This window comes from Orycteropus afer, unplaced genomic scaffold (assembly GCF_000298275.1).
Source record: "Orycteropus afer afer isolate SDZICR_OR568_19922 unplaced genomic scaffold, OryAfe1.0 scaffold00048, whole genome shotgun sequence".
Lineage (NCBI taxonomy): Eukaryota > Metazoa > Chordata > Mammalia > Tubulidentata > Orycteropodidae > Orycteropus > Orycteropus afer.
Window position 1 is genome coordinate 3,082,708 of NW_006921635.1, and position 12,267 is coordinate 3,094,974.

Sequence of the window (12,267 nt, forward strand, 5' to 3'; positions counted from 1 at the left end):
CAGTCACTTTAAATGCTTGAGAGAACTTGGGATCGTGGGATGACTCAGTAGGAAAGCATTGGAGGTATTTTAGGACTTCATGTGACTTTCTATCTGTTGAAAATATTTTGAGTAATTACTGATGATTTTTAGTGTGACAGGAAAATATACTGGCTATTTATGAGTCAAGAATTCCAAATTTGGTGGCAGAGAAATTATAAGAAAACTGTCCATTGTAGGAACTAATAATCATTTATTTCAAACAAATACATATTTTTTCAGGGTGACCGTATAGGAGCTCTGGTGGCATAGTGGGTAAGGCATTTGGCTGCTAATCAGAAAGTCGATGGTTCAGACTCACTGTTTGCTCTGTGAGAGAAGTACGAGGCAGTGTACTTCTGTGAAGATTTATAGCCTTGGAAACCCAGTGGGGGTGGCTTTGGGTTTGGGTTTGGGTATATTGCATTACTTGCCTTTAGAGCAATAGTTGCTAATCTGTTCAGATTTGAGTAAAGCCTGTGGTTTGCTTGGGGGAATTACTGACCGCAGTCTGTTAGACGCTTCTTGGAAAAGGAGTGTTCATGACAGCAACTTAGACTCACCCTCAAAGAATCTAGAAGATGAACTGAAGACCTTGCATCATCTTGCACTAATGTGCTGTGTTCTGCTCACATGATACTGTTGGACTGCTCCTGGGGGCGGGGGTAGGAGGAGGGAGAAAACCAAGTCTGTATTAAATAATTGTCTATTTGTAGATTCGTGAGTACTGACAAGAATATGAAAACGTCAAATGTACCAGATTTACCAGGAGTATTCTCATTAGCTTGTATCTACTAGCTGCTAACCTTTATAACTGTCTGTCAGCTCCTGCACTAAGCAGTTTTGTGTGGATTGTCTCATTTAATCCTCAGAACAGTCCTTTTATTATCCCCGTTTTACTAAAGAGGAAACAGATTGAGAGATTCGGTATGTTGACTGATGAAGAGCCAGAGCTGGCAGTTGGCGTTGTCTACCCTTAGAGGCCCTGCCCTCTTTTAGCAGATAGATCTTCCTCTACTTGCTCCAGAGAAATAACATTCAGCCTCAACTAGGGGATGGGTTTTTTGTTTTATGGGTGCAACTTCAAAAGCATGGAAAAGTGGCCCTTCCTATAGGTCCCAACTGAGGGGGTCGTCTTTCATTCATTGAGCAAATGTTTGTGGATGGCCTGCTCTGAGCTCTACTGGGCATTGTGGTTACAGTGATGGCTAAAACAGCAAGGAGGCCACATGTTCTGACCTCCTCTGATCCCACAAGAGGAAGACAGAATCACCATCAATAGCCCAAGGCCTATTTCTGTGAGGCCAGACATGCTGCCTCCCTCCAGTCCTTTTTCCAACCATTCCTCCCAAAGCACCCACCACCTCTCTCCTGGGTTTAATTCGCTGCAGTGGCTACACAGAACTCACAGATTATGGGGTTTATTAGGGAAGCACCAGGCTACAATTAAAGTTCAGGAAAAAAACGCTCAGTCTCTCTCCCAGCCCACCGTCTCCCAGTCAAGTCTCTCACAGTCTCTCCCCCAGCAATGCGTGTCCCTCTGTGTATTACTCAACGATGTGTGTCTCTTGCATGTCTTTCACAGCAGCACTTGTCTCTCAGGAGCACATGTCAATTTCAGCAGCACATCTTCCTCAACCAGCAGTCAGAGAGAGTTCTGCCTCTAGGAGGCCTCCTTTTGAAAAGCCTGGCAGAGTGGTCAAGCTAGCCAATCATAGCATCAGAACTCTCAGCACCTGAGAGAGAGTGGGAACCTCCCAGAACATTGTTTTATCCCACTCCCGACAGAAATACTCCAGGTGGACAACTTTAGCAATCAGGAGCTCCTCAGTTGCTCATAGCAAATCCCACCTTGGAGTTTACAAAGACTTAAGGGTAGAAAAGCCACCCTAAGTAATTTACTACACTGCAGTGATGAACAATGGAAAGTCCTTGGCCGTGGAGTTGTCCCCAAACCCCAGCTTGGTCTGTCTCTGGTGGCACCTGTCATGTCATCAGGGCATTTCTATATGACCCCTCAGGTGCCCTCCTCCCTAGTTGTTGTCATTGTTAGTTGCCATTGAGTTGATTCCAAAACTGATGGTGCCCTCGTGTGCAGAGTAGAATTACTCCATGAGGTTTTCAGGGCTGTGACCTGTTGGAAGCAAGTCACCAGGCCTTTCTTCCAAGGTACCTTCCTGCTCATAGCAAAGTGTTTAACTAATTATGCCACCCAGGACTCCTTCCAGCCATCAAGTTGACTCCTGTTTATAGAAGTCTTATAGGACAGAGTGGGAGTTCTGGTAGCACAGAGTGAAGGCATTTGACTGCTAACCAGAAGGCTGGCGGTTCAAACCTACCAGACACTCCTGAGAAGGAAGACTGGGCAATCTGCTTCTGTAGAGATACTGCCTTGGAAACCCAAGGAGGGGGTCTCTGTGAGTCGGAATCAGCTCGGTGGCAGTGAGTTTGGTTTATAGGACAGAGTAGAACTGCCCCATAAGACTTCCAAGGCTGTCATCTTCACAGAAGCATATGGCCACATCTTTTTTCACAGAGCAGCTTGTGGGTTAGAACGACCAACCTTTTGCTTAGCAGCCAAGCGCTTTTACCACTGTGCCACCAGGACCCTCTCTTCCTACCTAGACAACCTTGAACTCACAACTCCTTTGGTTTCTTAAATCAGTTTCACAGAGATCTCGATTTTGAAGAAATAGTAGCCGTGAGCCTCAAACAGTTTTCATTTTCAACATGATGGAAACCAAAGGGTCAAACAAAACTGAAGAAATATGTGTTCCAGAATTTGCAGAGCGCTTTATCAAGAAGAAGGACAAACAAATACCTCTGGTATTAAAATGAAGGATGAAAATTGAACTTAGTGTTGGTCTTAAGAAATTAAGAAAATAACAATAAACCAAAATAAAGTAAAACCCACTGCTGTGGAGTCAATTTTGACACAGTGACCCTATAGAAAAATAAAGTAAGAAAAGGGAAATAGTAAAGGTAAAAAGTGAAATGAATATAACATAAAAAGAGAACACTTAAAAGCTGATTTTTTGTCAAGATAAACCAATACAGTACCTTCTTCCCCAGGTATTCTAAATTTAGCATACTCTCATTCCAAAAATCCAAACTCACTGCAGTCCAGTCCATCTGACTCATAGCAACCCCCCTTTGGGTTTTCAAGGTGGTCTCTTTACAGAAGTATATTGCCACGTCTTCCTTCCGAGGAGTGGCTGGTAGGTTTGAATGGCCAGCCTTCTGGTTAGCAGTCAAATGCCTTAGGCACTAAGGGCACCAGGTACTCTCATTAGACTTTTAGAATTTACCAAACTGATTGAAAAATTCTTTAAAAAAACAAAATCAAGGTAAAAACCTGCTTACCCTCAATGTCTATCAACAGGGGACTGATTTAATAAACTATGATGTGTCTATAGTAGAATAATGTGCAATTACAAAAACAGGTAAGTTCTCTGTGTTCTGATATGGAACAAAGCAAGGTACAGAACATGTATAAAAATAAAAGAGGGAATAGCAACGTAAATTAACATTGCTTTTCTATGCCCAGAGAAACTACAAATCAGTAATTGTGGTTATCTGTGGGGGTGGGGAATGGGGAAGGAGCGTTGATGGCGCAGCAGTTAAGGCACTCGGCTGTTAACTGAAAGGTCCGCAGGGTGAACCCATCAGCCACTCCTTGGGAGAAAGATGTGGCAGTGTGCTTCCTTAAAGATCACAGCCTTGGAAACCCTGTGGAGCAGTTGTACTCTGTCCATGGGGATCTCTGTGAGTCGTAATAGACTCAGCAGCATCAGGTTTAGTTGTTTGGTTTTGGGGGATGGGCAGACAGGAAAAAGATGTAAGAGAGAAGTCTTTATACTTGCATGTACTTAGAGATTTTCGAACCATGCGAGTGTATTGCATATTAAAAATTAATTGAAAATAACAATGTGTAAAGAGTCCCCTCCCCAATCATATAAAAAAGGTGACCATCTGATCAGAAAAGTAGGTAATATGCATATTGTGGTGCATGTATCCTGGGAATACTAAACTGGCAGCATAACGTGGGAGGAAAATGAGCAAAAAAGGTCGGCAGTGACTGTCGCTGGCTATTTAGTGTACCAGTATTGCATTTAGCTTACGAAGTTCTTAATTTCTTATAATGACCCATCTCTTTTATGATTGGGGAAATTCTTTTAAAAAATTAAGAAATAAGGAAGCATAGAAAATGAGAGAAAATCAAAGGATATTCTTCAGAAGTGCTAGCAGATATCGTGGAGATTGTAAGATGACAGAAACAGAAGTGCTGGGGCTGAGCCACCAACATGGAACTTCTGACTCATAGACAGACTCAGGAGCACACCTGGTGCGTGCCCGTAGGAGAGAGAAGACGGTAAAAGTAGTATTCGGAGTTGAAAATAACAGCAAAAGAAGGAATTGAACATGCTGACGGGATGACTTTAGAGATAATTAATGGTCACATACTCTGTCAGTCTGTGGCCAGAATGAAGAGTTAAACATTGTTAAAAACCATCTTTGAATAGTTCATGTGAAATGAAATATGAGGAATGGTGATTTTAACAGCATCACAGTGGGAAATATCAATAGTCAATTATTTGAAAGTATTTAAATTTCTGTGTAATACACAGGCCAAAAGCAAACATACATGTGTGTGTATGTGTGTGTGTATTTGCCTTTACAATGTATATTATATTGCTTTCTGTAGATAAAGATGTGAAAATAAACACACCAGTTGTTAAAGGGATATGGACAAATTTTATTTTCTTTTAATGATGTATGAGTTTTATTTCTGTAGCAAATACTTATTTTGAGCAGGAAAATCTCCCTGCACTAATGAAATATATTTTCTAAGGAAGGAAATAATTAATTTGGTGGATAGTCTTAATTACCACATACTATGTAGGCATTTTCCTTATTAGGCTATATCTCAGGTATTGAATCATTCTGATAATATAAATCACCCAGGTAACTGGCCACCTTTCCTCAAGAGGACTCTTAAGGAATTGAAGGTAAAGGCAGAACAGGCCTCTGATGGAATGATGGGACACCCTGCTTAACTGCTGGTTAGAATCAGAAAAAGTGTTAAACTCCAGAATTTTGTCTCTTTTCATTTTGACATTCTCTTCTTACAGGTTGGCGGTACTAAGGCTGGTGTTGTTCGATTTCTTGGGGAGACGGACTTCGCCAAGGGGGAATGGTGTGGTGTAGAGTTAGATGAACCTCTTGGGAAGAATGACGGGGCTGTTGCTGGAACAAGGTTTGTCTGGGCTTGGGTGGCATCTCGACTCCCTCCCTCATGGGAAAGTCCTCAAGCACGTCTCACCAAGTATGTATAAAGTGGACATAAGTGCTTCTAAGCACTGTACTCTTTTTTTCCTAAGATCCCCGCAGAAAAACCAAACCCAACCCAGTCTTACCATTGAGTCGAAAACCTGATTCCTGTTTTACCCCCACTAGAGTTGGAGTTATTCTTTGAATTCTACCTTTAGTAACAGGTACAATGCGTCTGAGCAGATTCTGAATGAGCAGTCACTTCATTTTCCGACATAGACAGGAAATACCATGGCATCCTTTTGGCTTCGCTCCCTTTTGGTAACAGTCAGCCTCTGAATGAGTTCTTGGGTGTTGGGGTTTGGGCAGGTGAGCACAAAGAGCAGGAAGGTGGTTTTATTAGGAAAAGAAATAAAATGGGTCTTGCTGTCTGACAATAAGAAGTCCATGCTGTGCAAGTGAACAGACAGCAGGTATACCTTGTCTTTTATTATTTTAGTAGTAGTATTTTGTTCACACTTTATTGTGATTTAGGTCAAAGTTCCAGTCGAAGATTGATACATACATTGTTCCGAGACATTGGTTGCAGTCTCTACACTGTGTCAGCACTCCCCCCGTTTCCTCCCTGGGCTCCCCAGTTCCATTATCTGTACTTCTTCTTTTAGAAAGACAACCCACTCTGTCTTCCCAGAGACAGGATGGTAGTTAAAGAATGCAAATGAAAGCAAAGAGGAATTTCTTCACTCCTTTTTAGAAGGTTTAGAAGGTACTAGGACAGGCATGGTATATGATGGATTAATAGTAACAGTATTTATTAATGGATGGGTTTGAATATTGAAATGTTATAGTTTGCATCTCACTTATAAAACATATGCAAATCAATTATAAGTATATGGGCTTTATCTACTGAATATAATAATAGTGTCTCATAAATATCACAGTCTCTTGATGCGGCAACAATTATGAAGCTATCCCTCTGGATGTTAAAACATAATTCTCTAGAGTCATGAGGAGCTCTGGTGGCATAGTGCCTAAGGCACTTGACTGCTAACCAGAAGGCTGGTGGTTCAAACCCACCAGCCACTCCTCGGAAGGCAGGTTGGGCAATCTACTTACGTAGTGATACCACCTTGGAAACCCAAGGAGCATTCACTATGAATTGGGTTTGACTCGACAGCACGTAACAACAACAACAGAGTCATAAGGTTTCAAACCTGCTGTTAACTGACATTTCAAAAAGAAAAAAAAAAACCAAACCCACTGCCATCACATCAACTCTGAACCATAGCGACCGTATAGGACAGAGTAGAACTGCCCCATAGGGTTTCCAAGGCTGTAGATCTTGAAGGACACAGACTGCCACATTTTTCTCCTGTGGAGTGGCTGGTGGGTTGTAACCACCGACCTTTGGGTTGGCAGCCTAATGCCTTAGCCACTGCACTGCCAGAGCTCATAACTGACGTCACTAGTTCATATTCTCCACGTTGCTGTTAATGGGTCTGCTGGGGTTGAGTGCCTGCCTGATTTCCTTTCCCTTTGTTTGGCATGATTTTTATGAGGTAGTGTTGTGAAATTGTTGCCCTCCTCTGCTTAACGTTGATCAGATGGTGGAAATATTTATTACTTTTGCATAGAGCCGTGTAACAGATGAGTAACCCTCTCCCTGTGTAGTCCATCATTCTTAATCAGCGTATTTTCTGAAACATCACCGAGAGGTTTTTTTGTCAGCACACACACACATGACTGCTGTGCACTGGTGTGTAACCCCGGCTTGTTGGTCGAATTCGCAGCCAGTTGGGTTAGAAGTTGGGAGGGCTCTTTGGTTGTAGTTGTTATTTCTGATCATTAGGTAAGGCTTTTCGTTAACTGTTTTCACTGTTGCTCTCTAAAGGTATTTTCAGTGTCAACCCAAATATGGCTTGTTTGCTCCTGTTCACAAAGTCACCAAGATTGGCTTTCCTTCCACGACACCAGCCAAAGCCAAGGCCGCCGCCGTGAGGCGAGTGATGGCCACCACGCCCGCCAGCCTGAAGCGCAGCCCTTCCGCCTCCTCACTCAGCTCCATGAGCTCGGTGGCTTCATCCGTGAGCAGCAAGCCCAGTCGGACAGGATTAGTAAGCCTCCGTTTTCTTACACATGCCTCTGCGTCCCAGGCATGCCGAGTGTCCACTGCCTGTGCCCCTGCTTCGCTTGAAAGCAGTAATTCCTCTTTGGTCTTGTGTTGAATGCTAGTTGTAGCTTAATTCCCCTTTGGTCTTGTGTTGAATGTTAGTTGTAGCTTGCTGTGACATTTCCTGCAAGTAAGTTTCAAAAAAAAAAAGACGTAACTCCGGCTAGACTGTGATTTTTGAGAGACAGGAAAGGATGTTTAACAGTCCCTTTCAAACTCTTAAAGCTTTAAGATGTAGCTGTTGACGAATCTGTAGTGACTGCTGCTAGGCTGATGGGGGGTATATCCGTCTTCTGAAAAAACAAGAACAAGCGGGCCATGGCAGGGTTTCTTTTCCTCAAGTACCCTGGTCTCTTTCTCTTTGACTTTAAACAATGGAGGAGCTAAAGTATTTTGAGAAAAATAGTGTTCTTAGAATCTTAAATTAATACAGTCTAACACACTGAAGGCATTACTGTGTGGAGTGTTCCTGACTTGGTCAGAGGATGCAGAGAGAACCTCTGGAAAGGAGCAAAAGCCATGGCTTGTTTCGTTTCTTCTCTTCTCTTCTCTTCTCTTCCCTTTCTGTCTCCCTCGCTACCTCCCCTCCACTTTTAATCCCGTTTGGGGCAGTAAAAATAGAAGCATCAGAATTAAAACAGGCAGCGCCTCCTTCTGTTTGTTAATGGGTTGTATTAGGGACAGAAGCACTGGCCTTTGGCGGCAGGCCCTAGCCTTGAGTTAATTCCTGGTGCGGGGCAAATGCTGTGTTTTGTTTGAGTGGGCAGCATGCAGTTCTCCCCAGGCGACCAGGATCTGTGCTTGTGGTTGTAAATGAGAGCCAGGGATTTGGAGTGGTGGGACCGGGCAGGTGGGCTGCTCGCGGCGGTCTCCTGTGGCCGTAGCTGCTCTTGTCGCCCGTGACAGGGAGAGGTGGGGAGGACGGATGGCGGAATCTTCCTTTCCTGCGGGCTGTGCTCATTGGGCAGCCTGCCTGTCTTGCTCTCAACACTTAGGCAAAATGAGTACCTGTCCAGACCGTCCATTTGCACATGAAAAGAATGCCTGCATGGACAGCAGAAGAATCACAAGTGGACTTTTATGAGAAAAGCGTGACAAGAACAATGAGGTGAAGAAACCCCTCTGTTTGAACAAAGCTTTATTCAGAGTGGGCCAGCACACTCCACTGTGGATGTCTGGTCTGCTGTGCTAACCGAGGGGACAGTTTGTGGCATTATCTGTTTCAGACTGGAAATCTTCTTGGGTGATTTTTATTGCCTAACAATGAAAAATGTCCTTGTCTTTGGAAAACATCACGCTCTCTCTACTCCCACCAGTCGCTGCCCTTTCTTTTCAGACCAATTCTTAGCTCACCCCATTCAGTGAAGAATATTGACCGAGGAGAGACGAGACTCCCGCACTTTTAAGTCTGTTTATTTTTGTGTGTCTTGGTGTAGGTTAGCTGTAGCTTCTAAACAAGGAGTTACCATAAAAGAATGATATGACAGTTATATATATGCATTTTAAAAAACAACCCAAACTCTGCCATCGAGTCGATTCTGACTCATAGCAACTCCCATTGGGTTTCCGAGGTGGTAAATCTTTACGGAAGTAGGTGGCCCCATCTTCCTTCTGCGGAGCAGCTGGTGGGTTTGAACCGCCAGCCTTCTGGTTAGCAGTCAAATGCCTTAGGCACTATGCCACCAGCCATGTTCAACAAGAGCTGAAATTACTACTTCCCAGAAACACATCTCTGAACAGTATGTCATTGTTATTGTTGGAGGCCATCAAGTCAGTCCCGACTCAGAGCGACCCAGTGTGATGAATGGAACTGCTCCATCGGGTTTCCTGGGCTGTGATCTTTGTGGAAGCGGATCTCTAGGTCTTTTCTCCTGTGGGGCGACTGGTGGGTTCAAACCACTGACTTTCAGTTAGCAGCTGAGCTCTTACCCATTGTGCCACCAAGGCTTCTGTAAGCAATGTAGTGTTGGCATGTCTGGAAAAGTCTGCAGATTCTCTAATGCAGAACAATCTTCTGAAAGAACTGAGCACAGAGGTTCCCAGATTTCCTAGGTTAATAGCACCTGTAGTGTCTCATTATTTTTCATAGTGCCCCTAGGCCAGAAGAAACGCGCTAAGTTGTGTTTATTAAGCAATTAGGTTCAGACAACTTAATATTTATTATATCCCAAGGAACTCTGGTGGCATAGTGGTTAAAGAATTTGGCTGCTAACCAAAAGGGTGGTGGTGGTTCTAACCCACCAGCTACTCCATGGGAGAAAGATGAGGTAGTCTGAGTCCATAAAGATTTGTAGCCTTGGAACCCTATGGGGCAGTTCTCCTCTGTCCTATAGTGTTGCTATGAGGGGAAATTGACTTGATGGCAGTGGGGTTAGTTTTTTTTTTTTTTTTGCTAACTGGAAGGTTGGTGGTTAGAACCCACCCAGCGGCTCTGCGGAAGGAGGACCTGGCAGTCTGCTCCCTAAAGATCGCAGCCGAGAAAACTCTAGGGGGCAGTTCTGTCCTGTCGCATGGGCTCACTGTGAGTTGAAAATAGACCCTACGGTGCCTAACAACAACAATTTAGTACCCACTTAGAAAAGAAATGATACACAGTGATTGAAAGAAAAAAATAATGTTTTAATTTCATTCTTAAATAACTATAATTACTTAATATTGGGATGTGTGTGCCTTTTGGGTACTGCAGACCTTTTCAAACCCTGAAATCCTATTGAAAAATGCCACTCTCCTTGTCTGGAGTGAGAGAGAAAGAAGGAAACCAAAGACTGAAAGAAGACACTAGTCTATAGGACACATAGTCTACACGAACCCATCTCGTCTGCCCTGAGACCAGAGAGAAAAATGATGACCTGCTGTCAGTACCAGCCGTTCTAATCAGGGCCACAATAGATGGACCCACACAGAATGGGAGAAGAATGTGGACTAGAACTCAGATTCCTTAAAACAAACAAGCTGGAGGACTCCCCAGGACTATTGCCTGAACTGAAGCAAACCCCCCGAGGCCACTTTATAGTTACATAACAGATTGCTCATAACATAAGGAATATCAGCCACAAGTACTGTGATCATGAGGCTGGCGCAGGTCCAGGCAGTGTTTCGTTCTGTTGTGCATAAGGTCACTTTGAGTCAGAGACAACTCGACGGCACATGACAACAACAATAACAACCTTTAAAAAATCACCTGTATGAGACCAAATAGTCAACAATTTCTTTAAAACAAAGACAAGCCTCCATGAACAAGTGCCTCCTTTGCCATGAGTCCACAAAGATAGAATGGTGGCCCATTACCATTACTGAACATTTGGTCAAAGATTCCATAGATGAATCCTGATCAAATGGGAAAAACACAGAACAGAATTTCAAGTTCTCATGGCCCCTGGGCTTTCTGGTGCCCTGGAAGGTGGAAGAATCACCGAAACTGTTGCCCTGAGATAATCTTTAGACCCTGAACCAAAAATATCCCCTGAAGTCTTAAAACTATGGTAGCTTAACTAGTGAAAATTGTCTGCCTTGCTCACGGTTGTCTTTTGAGAACAATCTACATGGGATCGGATTGACAACAGCAACTCAAAATACTAGATTGGCACCTTAGTGGGCAATGAGTGTATGTTAATGAGGGAGGAACAACTCGAAGCAGGAGGGTGAGAATGGATGTACAACTGGAAGAATGTCACCAGTGTCCCTGAATGGTACATGTAGAATATGTACATGTATATGTACATGTGTATCTGTTGGATTCAGATATATTTTGTTATGCATATTCTTAACAACAACAAAATAAATAGAATTTAAAGAAAAAAAGTGATGAGAATATGAGGGGGCAGGGAAACTAGATTAATGGAAATGGAACAAGTAAATCAGAAATAATAAGAATGTTCTTAGGTTGTGGGAAAAGTAACCATTGTCACTGAAGGAAGGTAACCAGTGTGGAAACTGTTGAAGGGAACTTAAACTGCTGTGTAAAGCTTCACTGAAAACACAGTGAAATATTATTTTAAAAAAGACCTAAATGTGAAAAGTAAACTAAAGTTAAATAAAGAAAAACGCTACACCCTCATTTCCTTTGCCACACTGATTTTTTTTTTAATTAATTTTTTTTAATTGTGATTTGGGTGAAAGTTAACAGAGCAAATTGGTTTTCCATTCAACAAGCCACACTGATTCTTGTGCAGCACTTGCTTTTTGATCCTGGCAGGAACCCCAACCCAACTTTGCACAGTGCAACATTATGGAAAGGAATGTCTTAGAATCTAATGTTGAAACTGAATTGCCTTGAGCCAGTAGTTTGCATGGTGTCCAACAGATGTCACTGCATTTCCCTTGAAAATTAAAAATTTCCCACAGTGCCCCTGTTTGCTGTGGTGTCCTGGGGGATTTCTGTACTAGGTTTGGGAACCTTGGGATTTAATACATTCAAGAACAAATGTTAGGAAGAGAAAGTCTAATTTAACCACATAATGAAATTGGGAATCGAAAGTCAGATAGTTAAAAGAGAGCAAGAATACCCCCCAATCTGTGTAAATAATTAAAGAAATTCCACTAAGTAGCAACTGTAAAGGACAATGTAGATTTGATTGGATTCCTTTACTCTCTTAGTTGTCAAACTGCCTGATTATTAATTCATGAGAGAGCCTCATTATAAGGTACCTCCTCCCGTGAGGACTCCAATGGATGGATTGAGAGAAGATCACTCAGGTGACAAATGGGGCTGCAGTTGCAGATGACACCGCCAAGGCTGAGTTGGTGTAGAGCCAACGCCCGTGAAGTGAATGGCCTGGGACAGACGCTGCTACCCCCTACCAGCCTCT

At 43.0% G+C, this 12,267-nt stretch overlaps 1 protein-coding gene across 1 annotated transcript in view; it reads left to right on the forward strand.

The window, feature by feature from the left end:
- The window catches only part of CLIP1 (CAP-Gly domain containing linker protein 1), a 101,971-nt gene that overhangs the window by 13,243 nt on the left and 76,461 nt on the right, over positions 1–12,267 (forward strand). The window contains exons 3-4 of the mRNA XM_042780582.1: positions 5,151–5,275; positions 7,181–7,403. Of these exons, the coding sequence (XP_042636516.1) occupies positions 5,151–5,275; positions 7,181–7,403 (348 nt within the window). The remainder of the gene's footprint in view (positions 1–5,150; positions 5,276–7,180; positions 7,404–12,267) is intronic.